Source organism: Eumetopias jubatus, unplaced genomic scaffold (assembly GCF_037043125.1).
Source record: "Eumetopias jubatus isolate StellerSeaLion01/CBP00866 unplaced genomic scaffold, mEumJub1_p1.0 scaffold_5, whole genome shotgun sequence".
NCBI classification, from domain to species: domain Eukaryota; kingdom Metazoa; phylum Chordata; class Mammalia; order Carnivora; family Otariidae; genus Eumetopias; species Eumetopias jubatus.
Genome location: NW_028274811.1, coordinates 26390021 through 26409907, shown reverse-complemented (window position 1 = coordinate 26409907; position 19887 = coordinate 26390021). Strand labels below are relative to the sequence as shown.

At 49.4% G+C, this 19887-nt stretch overlaps 2 protein-coding genes across 2 annotated transcripts in view; one reads left to right on the top strand and one right to left on the bottom strand.

Moving 5' to 3' along the window:
- KIF3A (kinesin family member 3A) overlaps positions 1-10267 on the top strand; it is a 71290-nt gene extending 61023 nt beyond the window's left edge. The window contains exon 17 of the mRNA XM_088023260.1: positions 10191-10267. Within this exon, the coding sequence (XP_087879386.1) occupies positions 10191-10233 (43 nt within the window). The 3' untranslated portion in view covers positions 10234-10267. The remainder of the gene's footprint in view (positions 1-10190) is intronic.
- On the bottom strand, positions 1250-9110 carry IL4 (interleukin 4). Its single transcript, XM_028103636.2, has 4 exons — positions 8976-9110; positions 8658-8705; positions 3607-3729; positions 1250-1342 (listed from the first exon to the last, which is right to left on the bottom strand). Exons 1-4 carry the CDS (start codon positions 9108-9110, stop codon positions 1250-1252), a joined length of 399 nt encoding a protein of 132 aa, XP_027959437.1.
- Positions 10268-19887: the final 9620 nt, after the last annotated feature.

The following is a 19887-nucleotide window of genomic DNA, read 5'->3' as shown; positions in this document are numbered from 1 at the left end:
CCCAGGACTCCAGCGTCATGACCTAAGCTGAAGGCAGTCGCTTAACCGACTGAGCCATCCAGGCGCCCAAATCTCTTGTTCTTATTCCATCATCCTTAGACCGTATTGTTCAACCAATCCCTTCCCCAAGTGAGCTGGGGGTGTTAGTACCCTACCTTTCTTCCTTTCTGCTTTTACCTCTCAACCATTTTCAGCTGTATTTTTTTTTTAAGCCTTTTGATTTTTTTTATTGCTCAAAAAAGCTTTATTTTTTAAAATTAGCTTCCGGACTCTGTGCCTGTGCATTCCTCACTTGGACAACGATTTTCTGCTCCTCGATAAGGAAAGCACACTTGATCCTGTCACAAGCACACTTAACACACACGGAACCACCATAGGCCCTGCTGACGTGCTTATTTCGTTTTAGACAATCTCACAGGGACTTTAGGTCTCACCGCGCGAGCTCCTCGAAGTTGGCCTGGGCCCACGCCACATGCAGATGTTGGTGCTTTCCCAACCTTCTCGTTATAAAGGTAAACGCTTGTACGACCAGGGGTTCGGGACAGCCTAGTTTTGATAGACGCTCTATTGCAGCCAGGCTAGGCTGGCCTGTCAAACGCCGGACTGTTCTGAACGCCTACGGGCCCCATCCCTGGAAGAGGCAGCTGTACCTTTTGTATCGTCAGGTTGGTAGCATTCACAGTCTGTTCTGTGATTACAACTAAGTCATCCATGCTTTGTTGGTTGGTTGGTTCTAGGACTTGAAAATCAAGGGAATTTACATCATGAGGACTTTAAATATTGTTCACCGCAGAGCCGTGTAGTGTGCCGGAGTTCCATCCTCCTTGCCCCCCTGACTCAGTGTAACGGCTGTGGGCCAGGGGGGAGGATTGTCTAAGCATCCAGTTAACACCTTTTTTTATTCAGGATAGTTGGTGGTTAATAGTACTCATGGACCCACTCTGCACGCTCTCCTATCAGGTACCTCGTGCGTGGCCTTGTATTCTTTAATCATTTTGTGCCTTACGTCCCCCTCTGGAAGGGACCTCCTTGAGAGGGGAACGGTTTTTCTTCTTTTACTTCTATACCAATTTTAGTCTCTTAGTAAATTAAATTGGTTTCCCTAAAAGTTGTCCAGTAAATATAGCCAGTGCCATTGAAGTGACATCACGTTGTTAGATTCTGCATATACTTTATTTTATAATGTTATAAATATATAAATATTTTTAAAATAAAGCTATTAAAAACTCATAAATTAAAATATTCAGCTTCAGTGCCTGTAGTATTTCCTTTGCATGATCGCTTTTAGCCTTTCCAAGAAGTCTTTCAGTGTACTCTTCTTGACTTCATTCACCGAACAGGTCTGCAAAAGAAACATTTCATTAGCTTGCATTGCTGAGTCACTGAGTCTGTCTTTCATGCCTGCCCACTTGAGTCAGGCCTCCTCTGGCACTTGCCACCCGAATAGTTCTTTCCAAACAGGGCCTCCAGTCTAGTCTGACTGGGAGTCTGTCTCTGCCACGAGGCCAGCACGGTTTGCTGGTCTTCTGTGCATGCTAATAAACTCCTAGAAATGGTTACTAACTGTGTATCTCTGGGGGGTGCCGCAGACTCTGGAGAGCTGTGCCACAGCTAGGTGCCGCCTGGGGCTGTAACATGAGGGGGAGGCTCAGACCTGCCTGCTGCCGTACTGGGCCTTCTGCATGGCCACCTGGACTGCGGAGAGAGAGGTTCATTCCATTTGCACCCCTGCCCATAAACAGCAACCCTCCAGCTTGACAGCACCTCAGGTGGAAAGAATTTCAGGTACCTACCCCAGGTCACTGCTTCAGTCTGGACCTCAGCTCTGTCAACTTTTAATTGCATTGCTTAGGGCAAACTGCTTCATTTATGAAAGCTACAGTTTCCTCCCTTGGTAAATGGGGAAAATTGTGCCTACTTTATAGGATAATTAAAAGGATTAAAACAGAACAAGTGTAGTGTCAGCTCCCTTATTCCTTTACCTTCCCTTAAAAACCAGGTGACACGCCCAGCAAGGGGATGACTGTCCCCAGTTCCTCCATTTGACGCTAGATAACATCTGTTCTGGGCTCTGCCTCTCTCCCAGGCTATCAGTTCTCCCCTCTCCGCTGGATCATTCCTGCTGGTGTATTAACACACTGGATATATGCCCACCTCAAAAGAACTTCCCTTACTCACTTGTGCCCTTTGTCTCCTGTTCCATTTCTCTGCAGTCAAATAGCAAAACATCTCAAAAGAGTTTCCTATACTCACTGCCCCTTTCTTTTCACTCCTTCCCACTGGCATTCTCTGTGCAACCTGCTCCAGTCAGGCTCTCATTCCAGATCCAGTGGCCATTCTCATCTTCATCCGACTTGACTTTCAGGTACATTTGACACATTGGATCGCTCCTTATTAAGAGTTTCTTCACTGGCTCTCTGGGGCACCACACATTCTTCGGTTTCCTCCTACTTCACTGTCTACTTCTCCGTCTCTTTTGCTGGACCTCTTCTCCTGACCTCTGTGAGAGTACTTCTGGGTTCAGTCCTTGGATCTCTCTATGTCATTCAGATCTAGGACTTTCAATAACATCTTTCTGAGGACTCTTCATTTTATATCACGAGTTCTGACCTCTCCCCAAAGCCTCAGACTTTTCCTGCAGTCTCAGCATCTCCACTTGGCTGTCCAAGAGGTACCTCAAATTTAGTATTGATCAATCGAACTCCTAATCATGTGCTCAACCTCCAGCCCTGCTTTGTGCCCAGTTTTCTAGGCACCAACCATCTCCCAAAAGACTCAAGCTAGGAACCAAGAAGCCACCTTTTACTCATTCCCTCACCCCTCACAGTGGGTCTTCTGGCTCTATTTTTAGTTATATCCCAAATCTAACAACCTCTATTGCTCCCAGTCTGTTGAAACCACTATTACCTCCAACCTGGATTACTGTGATGGCCTCCCAGTAGGGCAGCTTATTTCCCTGCTTAGCCCTCGTCAGTTTATTTACCACACGGCAGCCAGAGTGATCATTTTAAATCACATAAATCAGATTGTACTCTCTGTTCTGCTCAAAACCCTGTGGGTAAATCCTGCCATACTTGGGGTAGAATCCAGAGACCATGTGTGATCTACTAAAATCCCCTTTGCTCAATCTGATCCAGCCACCCTGGCTTTCCTGCTGATCTTTGAACACGTGAACCTCATTTCTATCTCAGGGCCTTTGCACAGCTATTTCCTCTGCCTGGAATGTTCTTTCCCCAGTTAGTCATATAGCCTGCTCCTTCACTTAATTCAAATATTTGCTCAGATGATGTCACCAACCTCAGCCCTTTCCCTCATGACCCCTATTATTCTTTATTCCTTTATTTTTCTTCATAGCACTTATCACTACTGGACATAATATTACATGTTTGTTTGCTTTTCTAACTCCCCCACTAGAACATTCTGTGAGAGCAGGCACTGTATCCCCAGTGCCTACAACAGCACCTTGCACTCACAGAGCCTCAACAAATATTTGCTGAGTGAATGAATGGGTTGATTAATCAAGGGTATTATGACTCTTAAGGAGGAATGATTAGGAGTCAGGCTGCTGTCCGTCAGGAGCCAAGGGGTCGGCATGATTCAGCTTACCATGTTTGCCATTTTCCTGAGGTTCCTGTGAAGTCCTCCAAGGAGTTTGTTGTAGCAATTGTGTGTAGAGAGCTGCTGAAGCACAGTTGTAGCTCTGCAGAAGATTTCTTTTTCAGTTGTGTTCTAGAAAGAGAAATGCCATGGTTAGCCATGCACTACCTCTGTTTTGAACATGGGAGAGACAGTTTTCCTTGTGATTGCTTCTTTTCAGGAGGACAAGTGGAGAAAGTGAGTTTGCTCAACTCTGGATCAGGTATTCAGATATTCCTTTCATGTGAATGAAGGCTGCTGGTCCCAATAAAGGACCTCTTCCAATTACCTACAAATGCAGCAAACTTCTCTTTTCCCTTAGACAATTTTGCTGAAAGGCTACCTTAGTAAAGGCACTCAGCTAAGTAAATGACAGAGTGGGGATTTGAGTCTAGAACCATCTGTCTCTGCCCGTGATCTATGTCCGTTTCTCTTCACCATGCAAGCCTACATGAGCTTGTCGTCAGACTGTGCTCTGTCTCATTGCTGTAAGATTTTAAAGTCCAGGTTTCCCTGGAAATCCTACAAGCTTGTTGAATAAATGAGTGCCCATCCTGTGGCCAGGACACTGGTGCTTTGGGCCGCACTCTCCATTTAGCCCACCCCCTGAGAGATGGCAGTGTGTGCAAAGCTCAGGGTCCGTGTGAGATGAGACATCTGCCCATATAGCTGGAGAGGCATGCCAAGATCACAGCTAGGCGAGAGATCAGAGGAAGCTTCTGGGAGAGGGTGTAATTGAGCTGGGCTGTGGACACAGCTTCTGGAAGAGGCCTTTGGCCTAGGAGGTGCAGCGCCAGAACCTCCGTGGAATGCTGCAGCCCAGATGTGGGTCTGGCCACATGGCTCTTCCTAGGGATGTTTGGGCCTTAGATGAGGGAATGTACAGGTGGGAAAATAGCTCTTTTTGGGAACCTGGCAGAGGGATCGTGACTCCGTCTGAATCAGGCCTGGTATGTCCTCTCACTTGGCACTGAAGAATGAAAGCATGGAGTGTGGAGAGCAGTCTTAGTTTGAGCCTGAACCAGCTCAGATCAAGCTGTCTCCAGCCTCTGCGAGGACATGCGTTAGTCCCTTGCCCCCCAAAGTGTGGTCCAGGAAGCAGCAGCATGGACATCACCTGGGAGCTTGTTAGAAATGCAGAGTCGCACGCCTGCCCCCAGAAATCCTGAATCAAAATGTACATTAACATAAACCACCAGGGGATTTAGATGAGAAGTACTGTCAGGGCAGCTTTTAAAGTTCTTGCATATTTTTTTCTGATTATTAAGGTAATATATGTTTACTGTAAAGGTAATACATATTCAGCAAAAATGCATTCACTCAATCCCACCAGCCAGAGATAACTGTTGATATCTTGAGAAATATCTTCCCATTTTTAAAAATACTTTTTTAAAAATGGGGACCAACTGTTGATACTGTTTTGTAGCCTTTTTACACAATACATAGTACAAACATTAAGTCGTTCAGTAGAATATAAGAACATGGGATTGAGAGCCGCATGGAAGCCCACAGCATATTTGTACCATAATTGGGTAATACCCTACCATTGCAGTTTTTTGCTTCTGTAAAATAAAGTGGCAGTGAGTCATCTGTGTAAATCTTTGTGTTCATCTTTTATTTCTTTAGGCTAAATTCTAGAAGTGCATTTCATATTTAGGGTTTTTCCAGGAAGATCTAGACCCAGACTCAGGTACTAGAACCTTAGGCTACAAAAGCTTCCCCATTGCCCTGTGGGCCTTGATGGCCCATTAGCAAGGCCTTTCTTTGGAAGCACATGCACTTAATGAACCGGCCAAGAGCCCTCCTGGGCTCTGACTGTAGTTGGAAATTTGAGAGCAACACCAGTATCTCTGGGCTGTGAGAGTCAAGAAACCCCCATCAGTCTCCATATCTTTGGACGTTTAGTGGGTAAGCAGAGGTGGTGAAGCCAAGGGGAAGGCAGATGCTAAGCTGTGTCTGTACATTTAGACAGATAACTGTGCTGCTGGAGAGAGAACAATGAGATTCAAGAAGACCAAAAAGAGAAGAGGCCCTTTGCTTATTTTTTTCATCAAAATCTCATGAGACTTTTCTAAAACTTTAGCTTAGAGCCTAGAAATTAAACTGCCTTAGTTTTGAGTATATGGCCTGTAATACAGGAAAACACCCTCTAGACAGATTCTTGAAAGGGTTTTCTAAAGGCAGTTAGGATAAAATAGGAATTGAAAAGAGTTTGAATGAAATGGAAAAACTTCAAAAGAACTAATTCTCAAGGCAGTTTTCGTGAAGACCTTAAAGTTTTAGTTCCATTGGAATTGCAGCTACAGGATCCTACCCCGTACCGATGGCTGGCGGCTGCTCGTCCAGGTTTTGCCATGTGAGGGTGTCGTGCGTAGCTCAGGGGGCACACTCCGACAGCCTAGTGGACCTTGCAGTTTAGGACTGCTCAGGAAAAGAGACTGAAAAGGGGAGCTTAGGCCTATGCTAGAAAGAAGCCCAGCACTCACGGGAACATCAGCAAAGGGTGGAACCCCATCTAGGGCTGCTTCTGTGGCAGAGACGCTGTTAGATTTCTAACATGGTTCTTGACTAGCTTCATATTGGGCCATAAACGTCCAGTCCTTGTGTTGTACTCATTATCCCCAACTCGGCCCGAATTTAGTGAGCCAGTGCCATACATGAGAAAGTCTTTTACTTCTACTTAAAAAAAAAAAAAAAGGATTTGAGAGTTGGTGTAGAACTCTGAGGAATCATGGACTTGATCTCTCTTTGGAAAGGAGGAAATACCTCCCACTAATGGTCTACCCAAGAAATCCGTCACAGACCAGCCAGCTTGCTTGTTTTCCACTTCACTCTTTCTCAGACCACCTTAGTTTCAGAGATACTGGGCCGGCATTGCCTGTGAAGTCCAGGACTCAGGTCTGCACTGTCTTTCCAGCAACTTCCAAGAACAGGATCCCACCCGACTTGGAGATAATAGAATTCTTGATTCCCCAAAGAAAGAAAATTGATATCCAAAATCTTGGATTTTGGAAAGGTGTCCTTCTTTGGGGACACAAAGAAGTAACTTTTCCTGCCACATGCCACCTTGGTGCGTTTTTAAAATAACAGCCTTTCCTTATCCTGTAATATCTGTAATCTTCCTTATTCTGTAATATCTGTAATATCTTGGAGGAAAAGAAAAAATGGAAGAAGGAGATTGGTGTAATCCAGGAGGAATAGAAGCAGTTGGAGGAAGGCCTGAGGGAAGACGGTGAGGACTCGCTTCAGCAGACGTCTACCCAGGTGAGGGGCCGTGTGATACCTGATGAAGAGAATGGCCACGAACAGCAGAAAGGTGGTGCAGCCCGGCCTGCGCCTCAGCGAGGATGAGACTGGCCTGGTCACCTAGAGCTGGCCCAGACTGGAGTCACAGAGGCTTGGATCTTTTCCAGCTACCGGCCCCTCCTTCTTAGAATTACTGCTCCTCTGTAACCAGTTTTTGCCTTTAACCAAGAGTTATATCATTTTACAGTAACACTTTCCACTAAGTCAAGAATTGGATTCCAACCAACTTTCAAAATCACTTTCATATCTTCACATGTGGAAACCGAAGCACAAGGAGATACGGACACTGGCCAAAGGGCACATAGCTAGTTAATGGCAAAACCGTGGCTAACGCCACAGGCCGTGTCACTTCGAGATGCTCAGCACTTTGGGGCCCAGCCCTTGGCTTTGATGGAACCCTCTCGGCAGCGCGATGCCATCTGGGAACCCAGGAGACAGCCCAGTGGACTCCTGGCTGTTTCTTATGTATATAAAATGTTAATAGATTATATTTATATACTATATACTTCTATGTGTATATAAAATCTCCAAGTCCTTCCAGCCTCCTGATGGACAGAGTCTGAAACAGGATGAGATTCTAAAGGACAAAATTATGTAATATATAATATTAAAGAATAAGATACATTACGCATTAATATTACATCATATATATTGATTATATCACGGTATTACATAGTATTGTCTATCAGATTCCTGGACTAACGTTTAATGAGATGAAATGGTCCAGACAAAGCCCGAGGAGCAGTTTTCCTCACAAAGCAGGACGGGGGTGTTCTGTGGCCTGGCTGTTGGGGTGTGGCTGTGCTAACCTGCGCAGCTACCCTCCCGGCCACCCCGTCCCCTCTAGGCCGCGTGGAAAGCAGGCGGTTAGGAGACCACTGGCAAATTGAAGCTTTGGGTTTTTCATTCTCAGTCTTGTGTTTCCATGAAAACAGGAACTGATGTGCACAAACCTATTGACATGGCTGTAGTCATATGTTTGTCAGAGAAAATGCACTATCAGCTGTCAAATCTGTCTCCTCCCACTAAAGATAGAGGGGCGGGGGTGAGACGGTGCCGGAGGCGGAAAGGCGAGATGCCCAAGCAGCCAGGGCCAGGGATGTGTGGGACCCCCGTGTGGCAGGGCAGTTCTGGACTGGGCTGGAAGGGGCTTGGCAGGACATTGCAGCGGAAGGTCTCCGGAGAGCCGCCCCCGGAGCCAGTGGGCTGTTAGATGACCAGGCTGCAGAAAAGGAGGGGCTCTGGCGATACCTTCTCTGTTGCCATAGGAAGTCTCTTAGACAAAATGAAAGCTCCCTCGACCTGTAATCTCCCTATCTCTTTTTGTGACACTATTTGGTTTTTCAGAAATGTGCAGGCCAGAAAAACTCTCCTTCAACAAGCATTTATTGAGCGCCTCCTGTATTCCAGGTACTAGGCTGGGATAAAGGAGGAAACGAAGGAACTGTTCCTTGACCAGGATTTGGAATTAGGGTCACAAAAATCCAAGCTTTCCATTATACATCTTCTAAATCAAGTGAAACCAGAAACACTAAAACATGCTTGAGAGTAAAGATCAGAATTTTCATTCTTAAAAACATCTAACACCTTGTAGTTAATTTGGGTCTGTTCACTTTCTGTTAAAAAAAAAGTTTCTTGTTCAAACACCTGTGGATGGCTTTCCTCTCCCAAGTCACTCATGTGCCAAACAAAGCAGACCCTGGGACAGCTCTTACCTTTGGGGCAGCGAAGATGTCAGTGACGGTCAGCTCCATGCACAAGTCCTGGCCCGGAACGAGAGGGCAAGAGACAGAGTCACTTCCAACTGTACAGGGGGACCCTTGCCAGGCAGCTGTCACTCCCTCCAACCAAGCAAACTGCCCTCAGGACAAAAAACTCCTGCAGAGAAATCTCTGCTCTGCTCCCTGTCTGTCACCAACCACCAACCACCAACTTCTCTGGAAGCTGTGATGTTCTTCTCATAGTTCTCATAGTCTAAGTACCCACGGCATCTCCAGAACACCTGGAGAGATGGTGCCTGATAGCGTACTCACGTTTCTCGCTGTGAGGATGTTCAACGTTCTGATGATCTCTTTAATGGCAATACTGAAGTTATGTCCATGGACAAAGGTGCTGGTGAGTGCTAGTAAGCAGACCAGAGTCGGAATCAGTTGGGAGGTGAGACCCATTAATAGATCTCTGTTTTCAGTGACAATATGAGACAAATCAGTTTACTAGGAGAGGCTCACAATGCAATTCTGACAAAGATATCTCTATATATAGATTTTAAAATTGCTGAAACTGAGGGAAAATGAGGGAAATTGGAAATTTTCGTTACACCAGGTTGTCAGTCATTTGGGGCCAATCAGCACCTCTCTTCCAGGAGAAAAAATACCTCACAGAAACAGGTAAAATGTTCCTGTGAAATCATACCAATAGGAAAATGAAACCTTTTTTTAAAATTAACTACAAAGTATCAGCATAGGAAATTACACCATAATTTGCTCTTTAGATTAATCTTATCAGCTTGGGGTTGCTGCTGGCTTTTTGTTTGCACAGAAGGAAGAGGCCACAGGTGTCCGAATTTGTTTTAGTGCAGTCCTCCTGGGGAAAGATAGAGTAATAACAAGAAAGTTTGACTTGAATAGTGTTTCAGCCTGGCGTCTTCCAAGTATGGGTGGCATCTTGGAAACTCTCCTCTTGTGGAAAAGCTGATCTGGGGCTCTTTCTCTAGGTAGAAGGAAAGTAATGGGCACAGACTCTCTCCTGTCCCAGCACTCAGGCATGCCATTCCTTCAGGTTTAGGACTTGGGCAAAAGACTGGTGCCACCAGGTGGGGCTTAGTCTGGGTCACATCAGGTCCACAGGTCCTTAGCAATGCAGGGGCCCTCGTCAAACCCTGTCTATCTCGAGGTTTCAGGAATGACCACTTTGTAAATGGAACTTAAATACATCCTCAGCTAATGAAAAAGAACCATAATCTTCCTGGTTTACAAACCAGTTGTCTTTGTCAATGCCCCACAACCTGCCCTGCTGCCTTAGTCTAATTCCTGTGGCCCCGGTGTGGTCCTCACACCCCCACTGCTCACTCAGCTGGAGCGGGATTCCTGTGCCCTAGCACCGCTCGGCTTTTTCCTCCCGAGACTTGGCTTCTCTATTCCATCCCCTCCCTTTTCCTGCTCTCTGACCTTCCTCTCCCTACTGATTTTCTCAGGTCACGTAGGAAAGAGTACTGCTAAGTTGTTTCCGTGCCTTGGATCTTTTTACAGTGCCTTGTGCTCCGTGAAGGACAGGATCCAGATAAGTGTATGAGGAAGGCCCTGCGATCATATTTTGGATCCTTCTGCTGGACCGTAGCATGAGTTTGCCAAACTCAGAGCAATGACTTCCGACGCAGACTGTGTGGAGTTACGCTGTACTACACCTCCCAGGTTAAGGGCATGGCCTCCACAAGACTGCCCTCGCTTTGGACACCGGCTGCAAATTTCGAGGGTCCCCAGTCCGCCCTCCCTTTTGACGAATTAGCTACAAATTCTAAAGTTCACACTACCTTCTCAGGTTCTGTAATTTGCCAGAGTGACCCACAGGTTATAACTGTGTTACAGGAAAAGGATACCAGCACCACCGAGCCAACAGAACAGACAGCGGGTGAGGGCTAGCAGGGTCCCAAACACGAAGCTTCCTCTGTTTTCTCCCCATCAAGTCAGAACGTGCTGCCTCCCCAGCACCTTGGTGTGTGAAAACGCGCAGGGGACTCCCAAGCGGGGCAGCTTACCTGAGCTTCGGTGTCCAGAGTTTCACTGGTGTGTTGTTCTGCAGGTGCAATTGATGGATCATTGGCCCTGCGCTTGATACCGCTATGGGCTCCTGGTGATGCTGGTCCCCACCCTGAGTTACCTAATTAGCATAAACTCTCAGGGCCTGGACACTCTTATGACTTGGGAAGTCCCAAGGATTTTGGGCTCCTTCCCAGGAACTGGCAACAAAGGCCAACCAAATTCTTTATTCTAGGGTTTTAGAAGTTACCTCCCAAGAGCTGGGACAAAGGCCAGATCTCTCTGGGTAAGTTTTTTGTTTTGTTTTGTTTTATTAGAGCACGTGGTGGAAGGAGGGATAGAGACAGGGAGAAAGAGAATCTTAAGCAGGCTCCATACCCAGTGCAGCGCCCAACGTGGGGCTCGATCTCACGACCCTGAGATCAAGAGTCGGACACTTAACCAACTGAGCCACCCAGGTGCCCCTAAGATTTTTTTTTTTTAAGATTTTTTTTTATTTATTCATTTGAGGCAGGGAGAGAGGGAGAGAGGGAGAACACGAGCAGGGGAGAGATGCAGAGGGAGAGGGAGAAGCAGACTCCTTGCCAAGCCCGGAGCCCGACGCAGGGCTCAATTCCAGGACCCTGGGATTATGACCTGAGCTGAAAGCAGACATTCAACCGACTGAGCCACCCAGGCGCCCCAGTGTTGTTGTTGTTTTTTTAAAAATTTGTGAATAGGTATTTCTTTTTTTTCTCAGTTTTATTGAGATATTATTGACAATAAGCACTGTATGGGTCTAAGGTATACAGCATAACAATTTAACTTACATATATCATGAAATGATTACCATAAGGTTAGTTAACATCCATCATCTCATTTATATACAACAAAAAAAGAAAAATGCTTTTCCCTTGTGATGAGAAGTCTTAGGATTTACTCTAACAATTTTCAAATATGCCATACAGCAGTGTTAATTACAGTCATCATGTTGTACATTACATCCCCTGCACTTATTCATCTTATAACTGGAAGTTTGTACCTTTTGACCACTGTCATCCAATTCCCCCTTCCTCTGCCCCCTATGGTGACCACAAATCTCATCTCTTTTTCTATGAGTTTGGTTTTGTGTGTGTGTGTGTGTGTGTTTTAGATTCCACATATAAGTGAGATCATACAGTATTGTCTTTCTCTAACATTTTACTTAGCATAATGCCTTCAAGACTTATTCATGTTGTCACACATGGCAAGATTTCCTTTTTATGGCCAAATAATATTCCTGTGTGTGTGTGCATGTGTGTGTGTGTACAAGTTGTCTATCCATTCATCCATCAGTGGACACTTGGCGTGTTTCCATGTCTTGACCTATTGTAAATAAACCTGCTATGAACATAGGAGTTCATATATATCTTCGATGGAGTGTTTTCATATCCTTTGGATGTATTTCCAGAAGTAGAATTATTGGATCATGTGGCATTTGTATTTTTAATTTTTTGAGGATTTTTCATACTGTTTTCCACAGTGGCTGTACCAGTTTGCATTCCCACCAACAGTGCACGACGGTTCCTTTTTCTCCAGGTCTTCGTCAACACTTGTTGCTTCTTGCCTTTTTGATAATAATCATTCTAACAGGGGTGAAGGGGTATCTCATTGTGGTTTTGATTTGCATTTCCCTGACGATTAATGATGATGAGCATCTTTTCATGCGTCTATTGGCCGTTCACATATCTTCTTTGGAAAAATGGCCATTTAGGTCCTTTGCTCATTTTTTAATTGGGTTATTTGTTTCTTTGCTAGGGTAAGTGAGGTCTTCACTACAGAGATGGGGAGACAGAGTTCCTTCCAGAATAGGTGCAGACTTCGAATCCAGATTAACTATTGTTTGAAGTAAATGGTCCATACTCTGTTTCTGAGGGAAGGTCCAAGTTTTTGAGGAATTTAAAACCTTGAAGTGCAGACACCCCAGAGGGAAGTCCAGGGTGCAGAGCACATGTCTCAGAGCTTTGGGGTTGAGGGAGAACTGGACAGGAGGGGAGGTCAGCAGGATTCAAAGCTGTCCATGTACTCAGCAGTTGTTTTTGTGAGTGCATGCCTTCGCTGAGGGCTACACCCCAGGTTTAAGGCTGTGGGGGCAGAAGAGGTATGTAATACAGGAGGCAGTAGCTCAGAAACAGAATAAAGCTTCTTTGTTTTGTTTTGTTTCAGTGGTTAGATAAGGCCAGGGAAAGAAGGGTAAACTTTCCAGAACATCAAAGGGTGACCAGAAGGCCCCCTTACGGGGTAGGAGAAAAGGACCCATCGTCCCTGCAATGTGGCCCATGGCAGCTGTGCCTGTGGCTGGCTGGACAGAGTCCTGGGAGATGGGGCCTGCTCATCCAGGAGGAGAACAGCCACCACCCGCCTCTCCCAGCCTTCAGGACTTGTGCGTAGTGATTACACAAGGCAGGCGGGCAGGCACCGGAGCCCAGGGGGAAGGTGACCACTCTGCTGGGTTCTGGCTGTGTCAGTCATAGACCCCCTTCCCTTTGGCCTGCATGAGCGCTGAGAACCAGCCCTGGCTCCTGTGTGGCCTCAGAGCTTTCCCTTCAGACCCTAGAATATAACGGTTTTGAACACTGGGTTTTGGGGTCCAGCAAACAAACCACTTGTCAACTCTATGACCATGAGGAGCTCACTAACTCTCTCTGGGTCTCAGTCTCCTCAGCTGTGCCATGGGAATAATGTGGCTGCCCCTCCTAAGATTCCTGCGAGAAGTGCGTGAGAGGTTCTGTGCAGAGTGTTCGGCACCCATCACTCCCCAAGGTGTGGCTACTGCTGGAGGCTGCCTCAGCGCACGGCAGGCCGGGCCTCCCGACAGGGCTGGCTCCTTGCCTTTCTCAGCCTCCTCCGTAAAGTGGGGGCGATAGCGGCACCTGCTTCATGTGGTTGTTGTGAGGAACAAATAAGTTGGTGTTTCTAAGTTGTCAGAATAGTGCCTGGCATGTACTGAGTGCTCTGTCAGTGACAGCATTGTTGTTATTATTACTGTCATCATTATTAATCATAACTTTGCTTGGTCACATGACTGTGGTACTTAATCTGTTAGGCCAAGCCGAGTCTGGGCAGGGCCAGTGGAGGTTTTGCCCCTGGGACACTATCCCACACATGTCCCTCCTGGATGTGTCTCCTTAGTCATTGAGGCCTTATCCTTGTTTGGAAGGGTCACCGTTGGTTGCTGCCCGGCGGCCCTCATACTTAGGTCTCTGGAGTCACCGCAGGAAATAGATAGTCCTGGGCACCTTATGCAGAGAGCACTCCATGCAGAAAAGCAGGTGTTTATGAAAATGTTGAGAGGATGGAGGAGCAGGCTGGGCCCAGGACCCTAAAGAAAGAACCCACAGGAAGGGCCGCTGACCCTGGGGCCCCCACTGCTGGTCTGGAGTTCCAGAGCACACAGCTGAGGCTGCAGCCCAAGGGGTCTCAGAGCTCCTGCTTCAGCCGTGTCAAGACACCCCCAGCAGGGCTCCAGGAGGACACCCCAGCTCCCCTCCCAGCCCAAGGGCACAGGAAGGGGGCATCTGCCTCCTCCCACTGTCCATAGCTCCCTGGAGAAGAGGGACTGGTGGGGGTTGAGCAGAGCAGCCCGGGTTCCCGGCCCTTGCCGCACCAGCCATCCCCATGGCCCTGTCCTGCCCTGAGCCCTGCACCTGTTCTGTTCCCTCCTCTTCCATCAGCTCAGTGGGACAACACGCAGCTCCTCCCAGGCTTATTCGTGACAAAGTAAGGCTCCTCCGAAGGAGGGCTATTTCGTAGAGATTGGAGTAAGTAGGCCTTAGCCGGGGGGGCAGGGGGACAGTTCATGGAAGGCCAGAAGGGCTTCTCTGGGTCCTGGAGACACTGAGCAAGCCCCAGGCCTGGGAGGGGAAGCTTCTGGAGCACTGCCGTCACCATCAGAAGGAGCTCGAGCTCGAGCTCGGAGCTGGGAGCTGGCAGGGATGGTGGGGCATGGACCACGGATCTCGGATTGCGTGGGGCACTGGGAGCCGTGGGTCTGAGAGTGACTCCCAGCAGTGCAGTGTCCCGGAAGGCCACGTGCCCTGCGGTCAGCGTGGCCTGCTACCTGTGAGTCCCAGCTCTGCCACTCGGTCTTGGGATGACTTTGGGGAAGTTTCCCTGCCCAGGCTTCTCTGTCAAACTGGGCTAATAATAGGGGTGTGGGAAGATTATATGAGGCAGTAAATACAGTGTCTGTCTGGTGTGTTGCCTGGTGAATGCCAGCTATCGCCATCACCATCACCATCATCATCTCACTTGGGATGGGCTGAATATGGGGGTGAGGAAGAGCAGGCAGACCCAGAGGGCCCAGGTTTCTGGCTTGGGAGCTGCAGTTTCCGAGGGAAGGCAGAGGGACCACGAGCTGAGGGTTGTAGACACAGGCGGTGAGGAAGCCCAGGGGAAGGACGGTACCGGCCCAGGGGCTCTGGGAGAGAGGGGACAAGAAAGGACCACGGCACTGCCACGCTGCTGGGAGGGGGGAGGGAGGGAGAGGAGGCAGGCAGCTGGGGGCGCTGGGAGGGAGCCCAGGCATGAGAGAGTCTTGGAGGAGAAGCAAGTGGTCACTGGCGTCAGATGTTCTTCAGGGGCGGCCAAGATAGGGCGGAAGCGTTTCCACTGGGTTTAGTGACAGGAGATAATCAGCGACATCACTGAGACCACTTCCGGAGCGTGGTGGGGGCGGGCGCCCAATGGGATGGCAGGCTCCGCTGGGGTTTGTGCTGTGAGGGGATGGGGGGGGGGGCCCGTGGGATCAGTAGTTTGTCAGCGGGGACACACTTGAGCCCAGGCTTCCCGGGCTCAGTAAATGGCAGCCCCGTCCTTCAGGGTGCTCACACCATGGCAAATGCCTCCCGGGCCCACATCTAGTCCAGCACCAAAGCCTCTGCCTTGGAACTGTATCCACACTGAAGGGGACGCTGGCTCGGACGTGTGGATGGGGGCAGGGGGCGGGGGCGACAGAGACAGAACTGGATTGGCCAGGAGCCGCTAACTTAGAGTTGGGCCGTGGATACCGGGGAGTTACTTTGTATGCATTTGAAATTTCCCCTGATAAAGGCGTTTTAAGACTTATATGGGTAGAAAAGTTCTATATTTAACATTTGTATACTACATACTCTACACCTATTCATGATCTCAGATGTCCTACGTGTTTATATAAATGATGTGTAAGTGCATGTCACGTAGATACCGCATCTCCGGAACCTGATCACATCTGCTCTCCCCCTGCCCGGTGCCACCTGGGTTTGCACCAGAGTGTCCTCCCCGGTCGTCCCGCTCCCGTCCTCGTCCTCACGTGCTGCTCGCACAGCGGCCCGGGTGCTTCTGTTAGATGGAAGCCAGATTGTGTCGCCCCATCCCGCCGGAGCACAGTCTCCCTGCCCTCAGAGCCCCGACCACCTGTCCCCCTTGCCCTGCCCTTGGCCTCTGCTCTCCCCGCTCTGATGCTCGCTCCAGACCTCACTGCTAGCTGTCCCCTCTCCCTGGACGTCTTCCTCAGTTAAGGGCTTTCTCCCTCCCTCGCTCCATCCATATCTCTGTTCTGCCTGACCTCATCAGGGAGGACTTCTCTGCCCTCCCCTCACAGTACCCAGCCCCCTGACGCCACTGCCTCAGTGGCCTGCAAAGCCCTCACCACTGCCAGCACTGTCTGTGTTCCCTTGTTTGCGGAGTCTGTCCCCCCACCAGAAGTAACCTCAGTTTTGTTCATCATAGATCCTCAGTGCCTAGAACACCTGGTAAAGGCCCCCGTGGATACTTATTGAACGAACGAACGAATGAGTGAAGGCATGGAGCTCCGTTCCACAGAGAGGGCAGCCGAGACTTGGCCTAGCTTCCCTTCCATGAGGGAAGTTAGGGGCACAGCTGGGACTTGTTTGGATCCCCTGGCAAGGGCAGGGAGAACGGGATCCTGAGTGCAGATGCCAAGAGGACCCCTCAGAGGGAGCGAACAAGGCAGGGAGAAGGGGGCCAAGGCAGGTACAGCTGTAGACTCTGGCTTCTCTGAGTGGAGCTGAAGTCGCTCCTTAGGCTGCTGGCTTCTCTTTTCTTTGAGAAGCAGGTGGAAGGTCCTTCTCCTGAGAGAGGGAAGCTGTCTGAGGAGTGTGTAGGACCTCTCCATCCGTCCCTGGGGCATTGCTGTCACTGCAGCCTCAGAGCTGGACTGGCGGCCCACCCTTTCCCATCTTACCCCCTTCCCTCCAGGCTGGCAGACCGGGGCTGGGTGAGGACTCCGCAAGAACGGTGTGTCTTCCTCTATCTTTGGCAACACAGGACCTGCCTGGCCCTTGGGAGGAGTGGTGCTGGACCTCCTGCGGCACGGACCCCTGCCGGTGCCCAGCTCTGCCCCTGAGACCGCCAGCAACCAGATGGCGCTTAGAACCGAGCTTGGGCTCCCGGCTAGCCTGTCCTGCGAGTGCTGCTGGCTCCTTCCGGGCGTTCACGGACCCGTCCCCAGTCTCATGTTGTTTCGTTTCCTTTCTTTCTTTCTTTCTTTCTTTCTTTCTTTCTTTCTTTCTTTCTTTCTTTCTTTCTTTCTTTCTTTCTTTCTTTCTTTCTTTCTTTCTTTCTTTCTTTCTTTCTTTCTTTCTTTCTTTCTTTCTTTCTTTCTCTCTCTCTCTCTCTCTCTCTCTCTCTCTCTCTCTCTCTTTCTTTCTTTCTTTCTTTCTCTTTCTTTCTTTCTTCCTTTCTTCCTTTCTTCCTTTCTTTCCTTTCTTTCCTTTCTTTCCTTTCTTTCCTTTCTTTCCTTTCTTTCCTTTCTTTCTTTCTTTTCTTTCTTTTCTTTCTTTTTCTTTTTTTTTGCTTAAATTTGTCTTTGTCCCTCAGTGGGAAATGAATATATGCTCATTACAGAACATGTGGGAAAACAGAGATGAGCAGAAAGAGGAGACACTAAATGAGAAATTGCCTTTCTAATGCGGTGTCCCTGGGACTCCTTCTGGCCCGGGGCCCTGGGCTCAGCTGGGCGCATGGACCCTCTGGCCTGCAGGGGCCTCCGTGGCAGGCTGGCTTTCAGGAATTGCCCCCGCCACGGGCTTGCTAGCTTGTCGGAGTGATGCAGCAGGCGGAACTGACATGAGTTGCTATATTTAATGCCGGCCTTGCATCACCGGTGACCGCACAGCAACGTCGGCCCAGGAGCTGCCCTGGCTGGGGGCGGTTCTGAAGGCCGCCCTGAGAGAATCACTTTCCACAAGAGAAGGCACTGTGCAGGGGCAGGGAGAGAGCGCAACAGAAAGTGAGGTCGTAGGTAGAAAATCACTTCTGGGATTTCAAATGGCTTCGTCATGGGGCCCTCCCTTGCTGCCGAGAAATCAGTTGATCTGGGAAAGTTCGTTGCAAACCCTTTACTCTGCTGCTGTTGGGTGGAGCTGAGAAACGAATGAAGATAATGAGGCTTTAATGACTTTTATTTTTCAGTGTAGGACTTGGGCAGCGTGCGTGGAAGGGGTGACCGTGGCTACAGCCATCAGCTCTGACCCCAGCTTGGGCCTCTGGGGAGGCCCAGATGACTGGCCCATGGGTCCAAGACTGGGCAGTCAGCCTGGAACACAGTCAGCTTGGGCTCGGCAGGGCCTGCTCAGAAGGGAGTCAGCTAAAGGGAGGAACGGTTTTTGGTTTTGCTCAAACTGACCAGCTGAATTAAGATACTAAACAGAAGGCACTTTCCTGTTGATAATAATGAAAAAGCCATGAGCCGATGGATTCGATAAACCCCAGCCTTCAAGCTACTGGGTCACAAGGAAGCAAGATGCAAGCCCTTGTCCTCCTGAGTCCTGAGCACTTCAGAGGGCCAAGCCTCGGAGAAACCCCAGCAGTGACTCGCAGTGTTTTCTGACACCTCATCTGAGCAGCAAACAGAGGTGTTTGGTGCCGAGTTCACCGGAAACTCAAGTGTGTCTCACTTCTCACTTGAGCCCTGGCCCCTCTTCCAGTGAAACCTCTGGGGCCTGGAGTTCCTGGGGTGCAGAGGGGCTCCCCGCCCTGGGCCCCATGACCAGCATCTCCCTCCCACTCAGCAAGCACCCTGTCTCTTCCCAACCGCCCTTCTGTCTGGGCCCTGCCCAGGGTTTGCCTCTCCGCATGGAAGAAGTGAGACCACATGGTTAGAGAAACTCCCAGCAAATACCCGCCGGGCTTCAGTCCCCAGGTAGTGATGCTCCCAGCCACAATAGCTGACACATACCCTTTTCTCCTGTTTCATCTGCCTCTTTCTCTCTCATTCCTGGCCAGGCCCGCCTCCCTTTGGCCACCCATACTGGCTTGGTTCTGTGGCTCCGTGAGGTCCACCATTCCTGGAATGGCCCGAGGCCCCACTGGCTGACTGCACACCCTGTGAACACAGGTTCCTTGTCTCGGGGATAGTCTCAGAGCGGCAGGCAGGGAGCTGTGGGGAGCTGAGGACGTGGCGCGCTGTGGACCCCTAGTGGTGGGGCCTCTGCAGCCCTGTTAGGGCCGTACACCCTCCAGACTACCACTGGAATACATCCTTAGGAAACCCTCATCGACCCTGCCCGCACCAGCCTCAGCTCTGGTCTTTGTTCTTGAGAGATTCACATGGAATTTCACCCAAAGACTTTGCATCCTCCTTCGGACAGACAGGCCAGTACTCTGGTTGGGCAGAGGATGTGGTGAAAGGTGATGTGGCCAGAGAATGGATGGCTAAGTTTTGTGTAAAAATGAAATTAGTCTTCCCTAAATATCCTCTGGCCTTAAAACCCTTGGAACTCTGAATGGAGAGTGGCTGCAGAGGAGCCTCCATTGCTCAGACTTCTTTCTGGTGCTAACCCGTGAGTGCGTGTGGTGTCTTGGTCACGGTTAGCCCCAGGGCTGGACGAGTGCAGGCCGCCACAAATGGAGTGGGACCGAACGGGTTCTGAGACCTCCCGGGACCACAGAGACGGTCCAGCGCCTACCCCCGACAGCCCGTGGGACGCTCAGCTCCCATGCCCCCTCCCTAGGTCTTCCCTCGCTTCTGCCTGGGTGCAAGGGGTCCGCTGTCTCTGAGTGGCTCCTGGAGCTGCCCGCCATGGACCTCTGCCCCCAGATAGGTCCTGCCATGGCGTCTGTTGTGTGCATCACACACAGCATCACCTCTCGTGGCTCCTGGGGTGGCTGCCTCCACTGGCTTCTGAGCATCGCTGTGGATGTTCCCACAGGGCTTGCGGCTTCCCAGGCA

Coding starts and splice junctions, on each gene's coding strand:
- IL4 (XM_028103636.2), bottom strand. CDS start 9,110: ATGGGTCTCACCTCCCAACTGATTCCGACTCTGGTCTGCTTACTAGCA. Junction 8,706..8,975: donor ACATCCTCACAGCGAGAAAC/GTGAGTACGCTA, acceptor GTTCCGGGCCAG/GACTTGTGCATGGAGCTGAC. Junction 1,343..3,606: donor TCAGGAAAATGGCAAACATG/GTAAGCTGAATC, acceptor TTTCTTTTGCAG/ACCTGTTCGGTGAATGAAGT.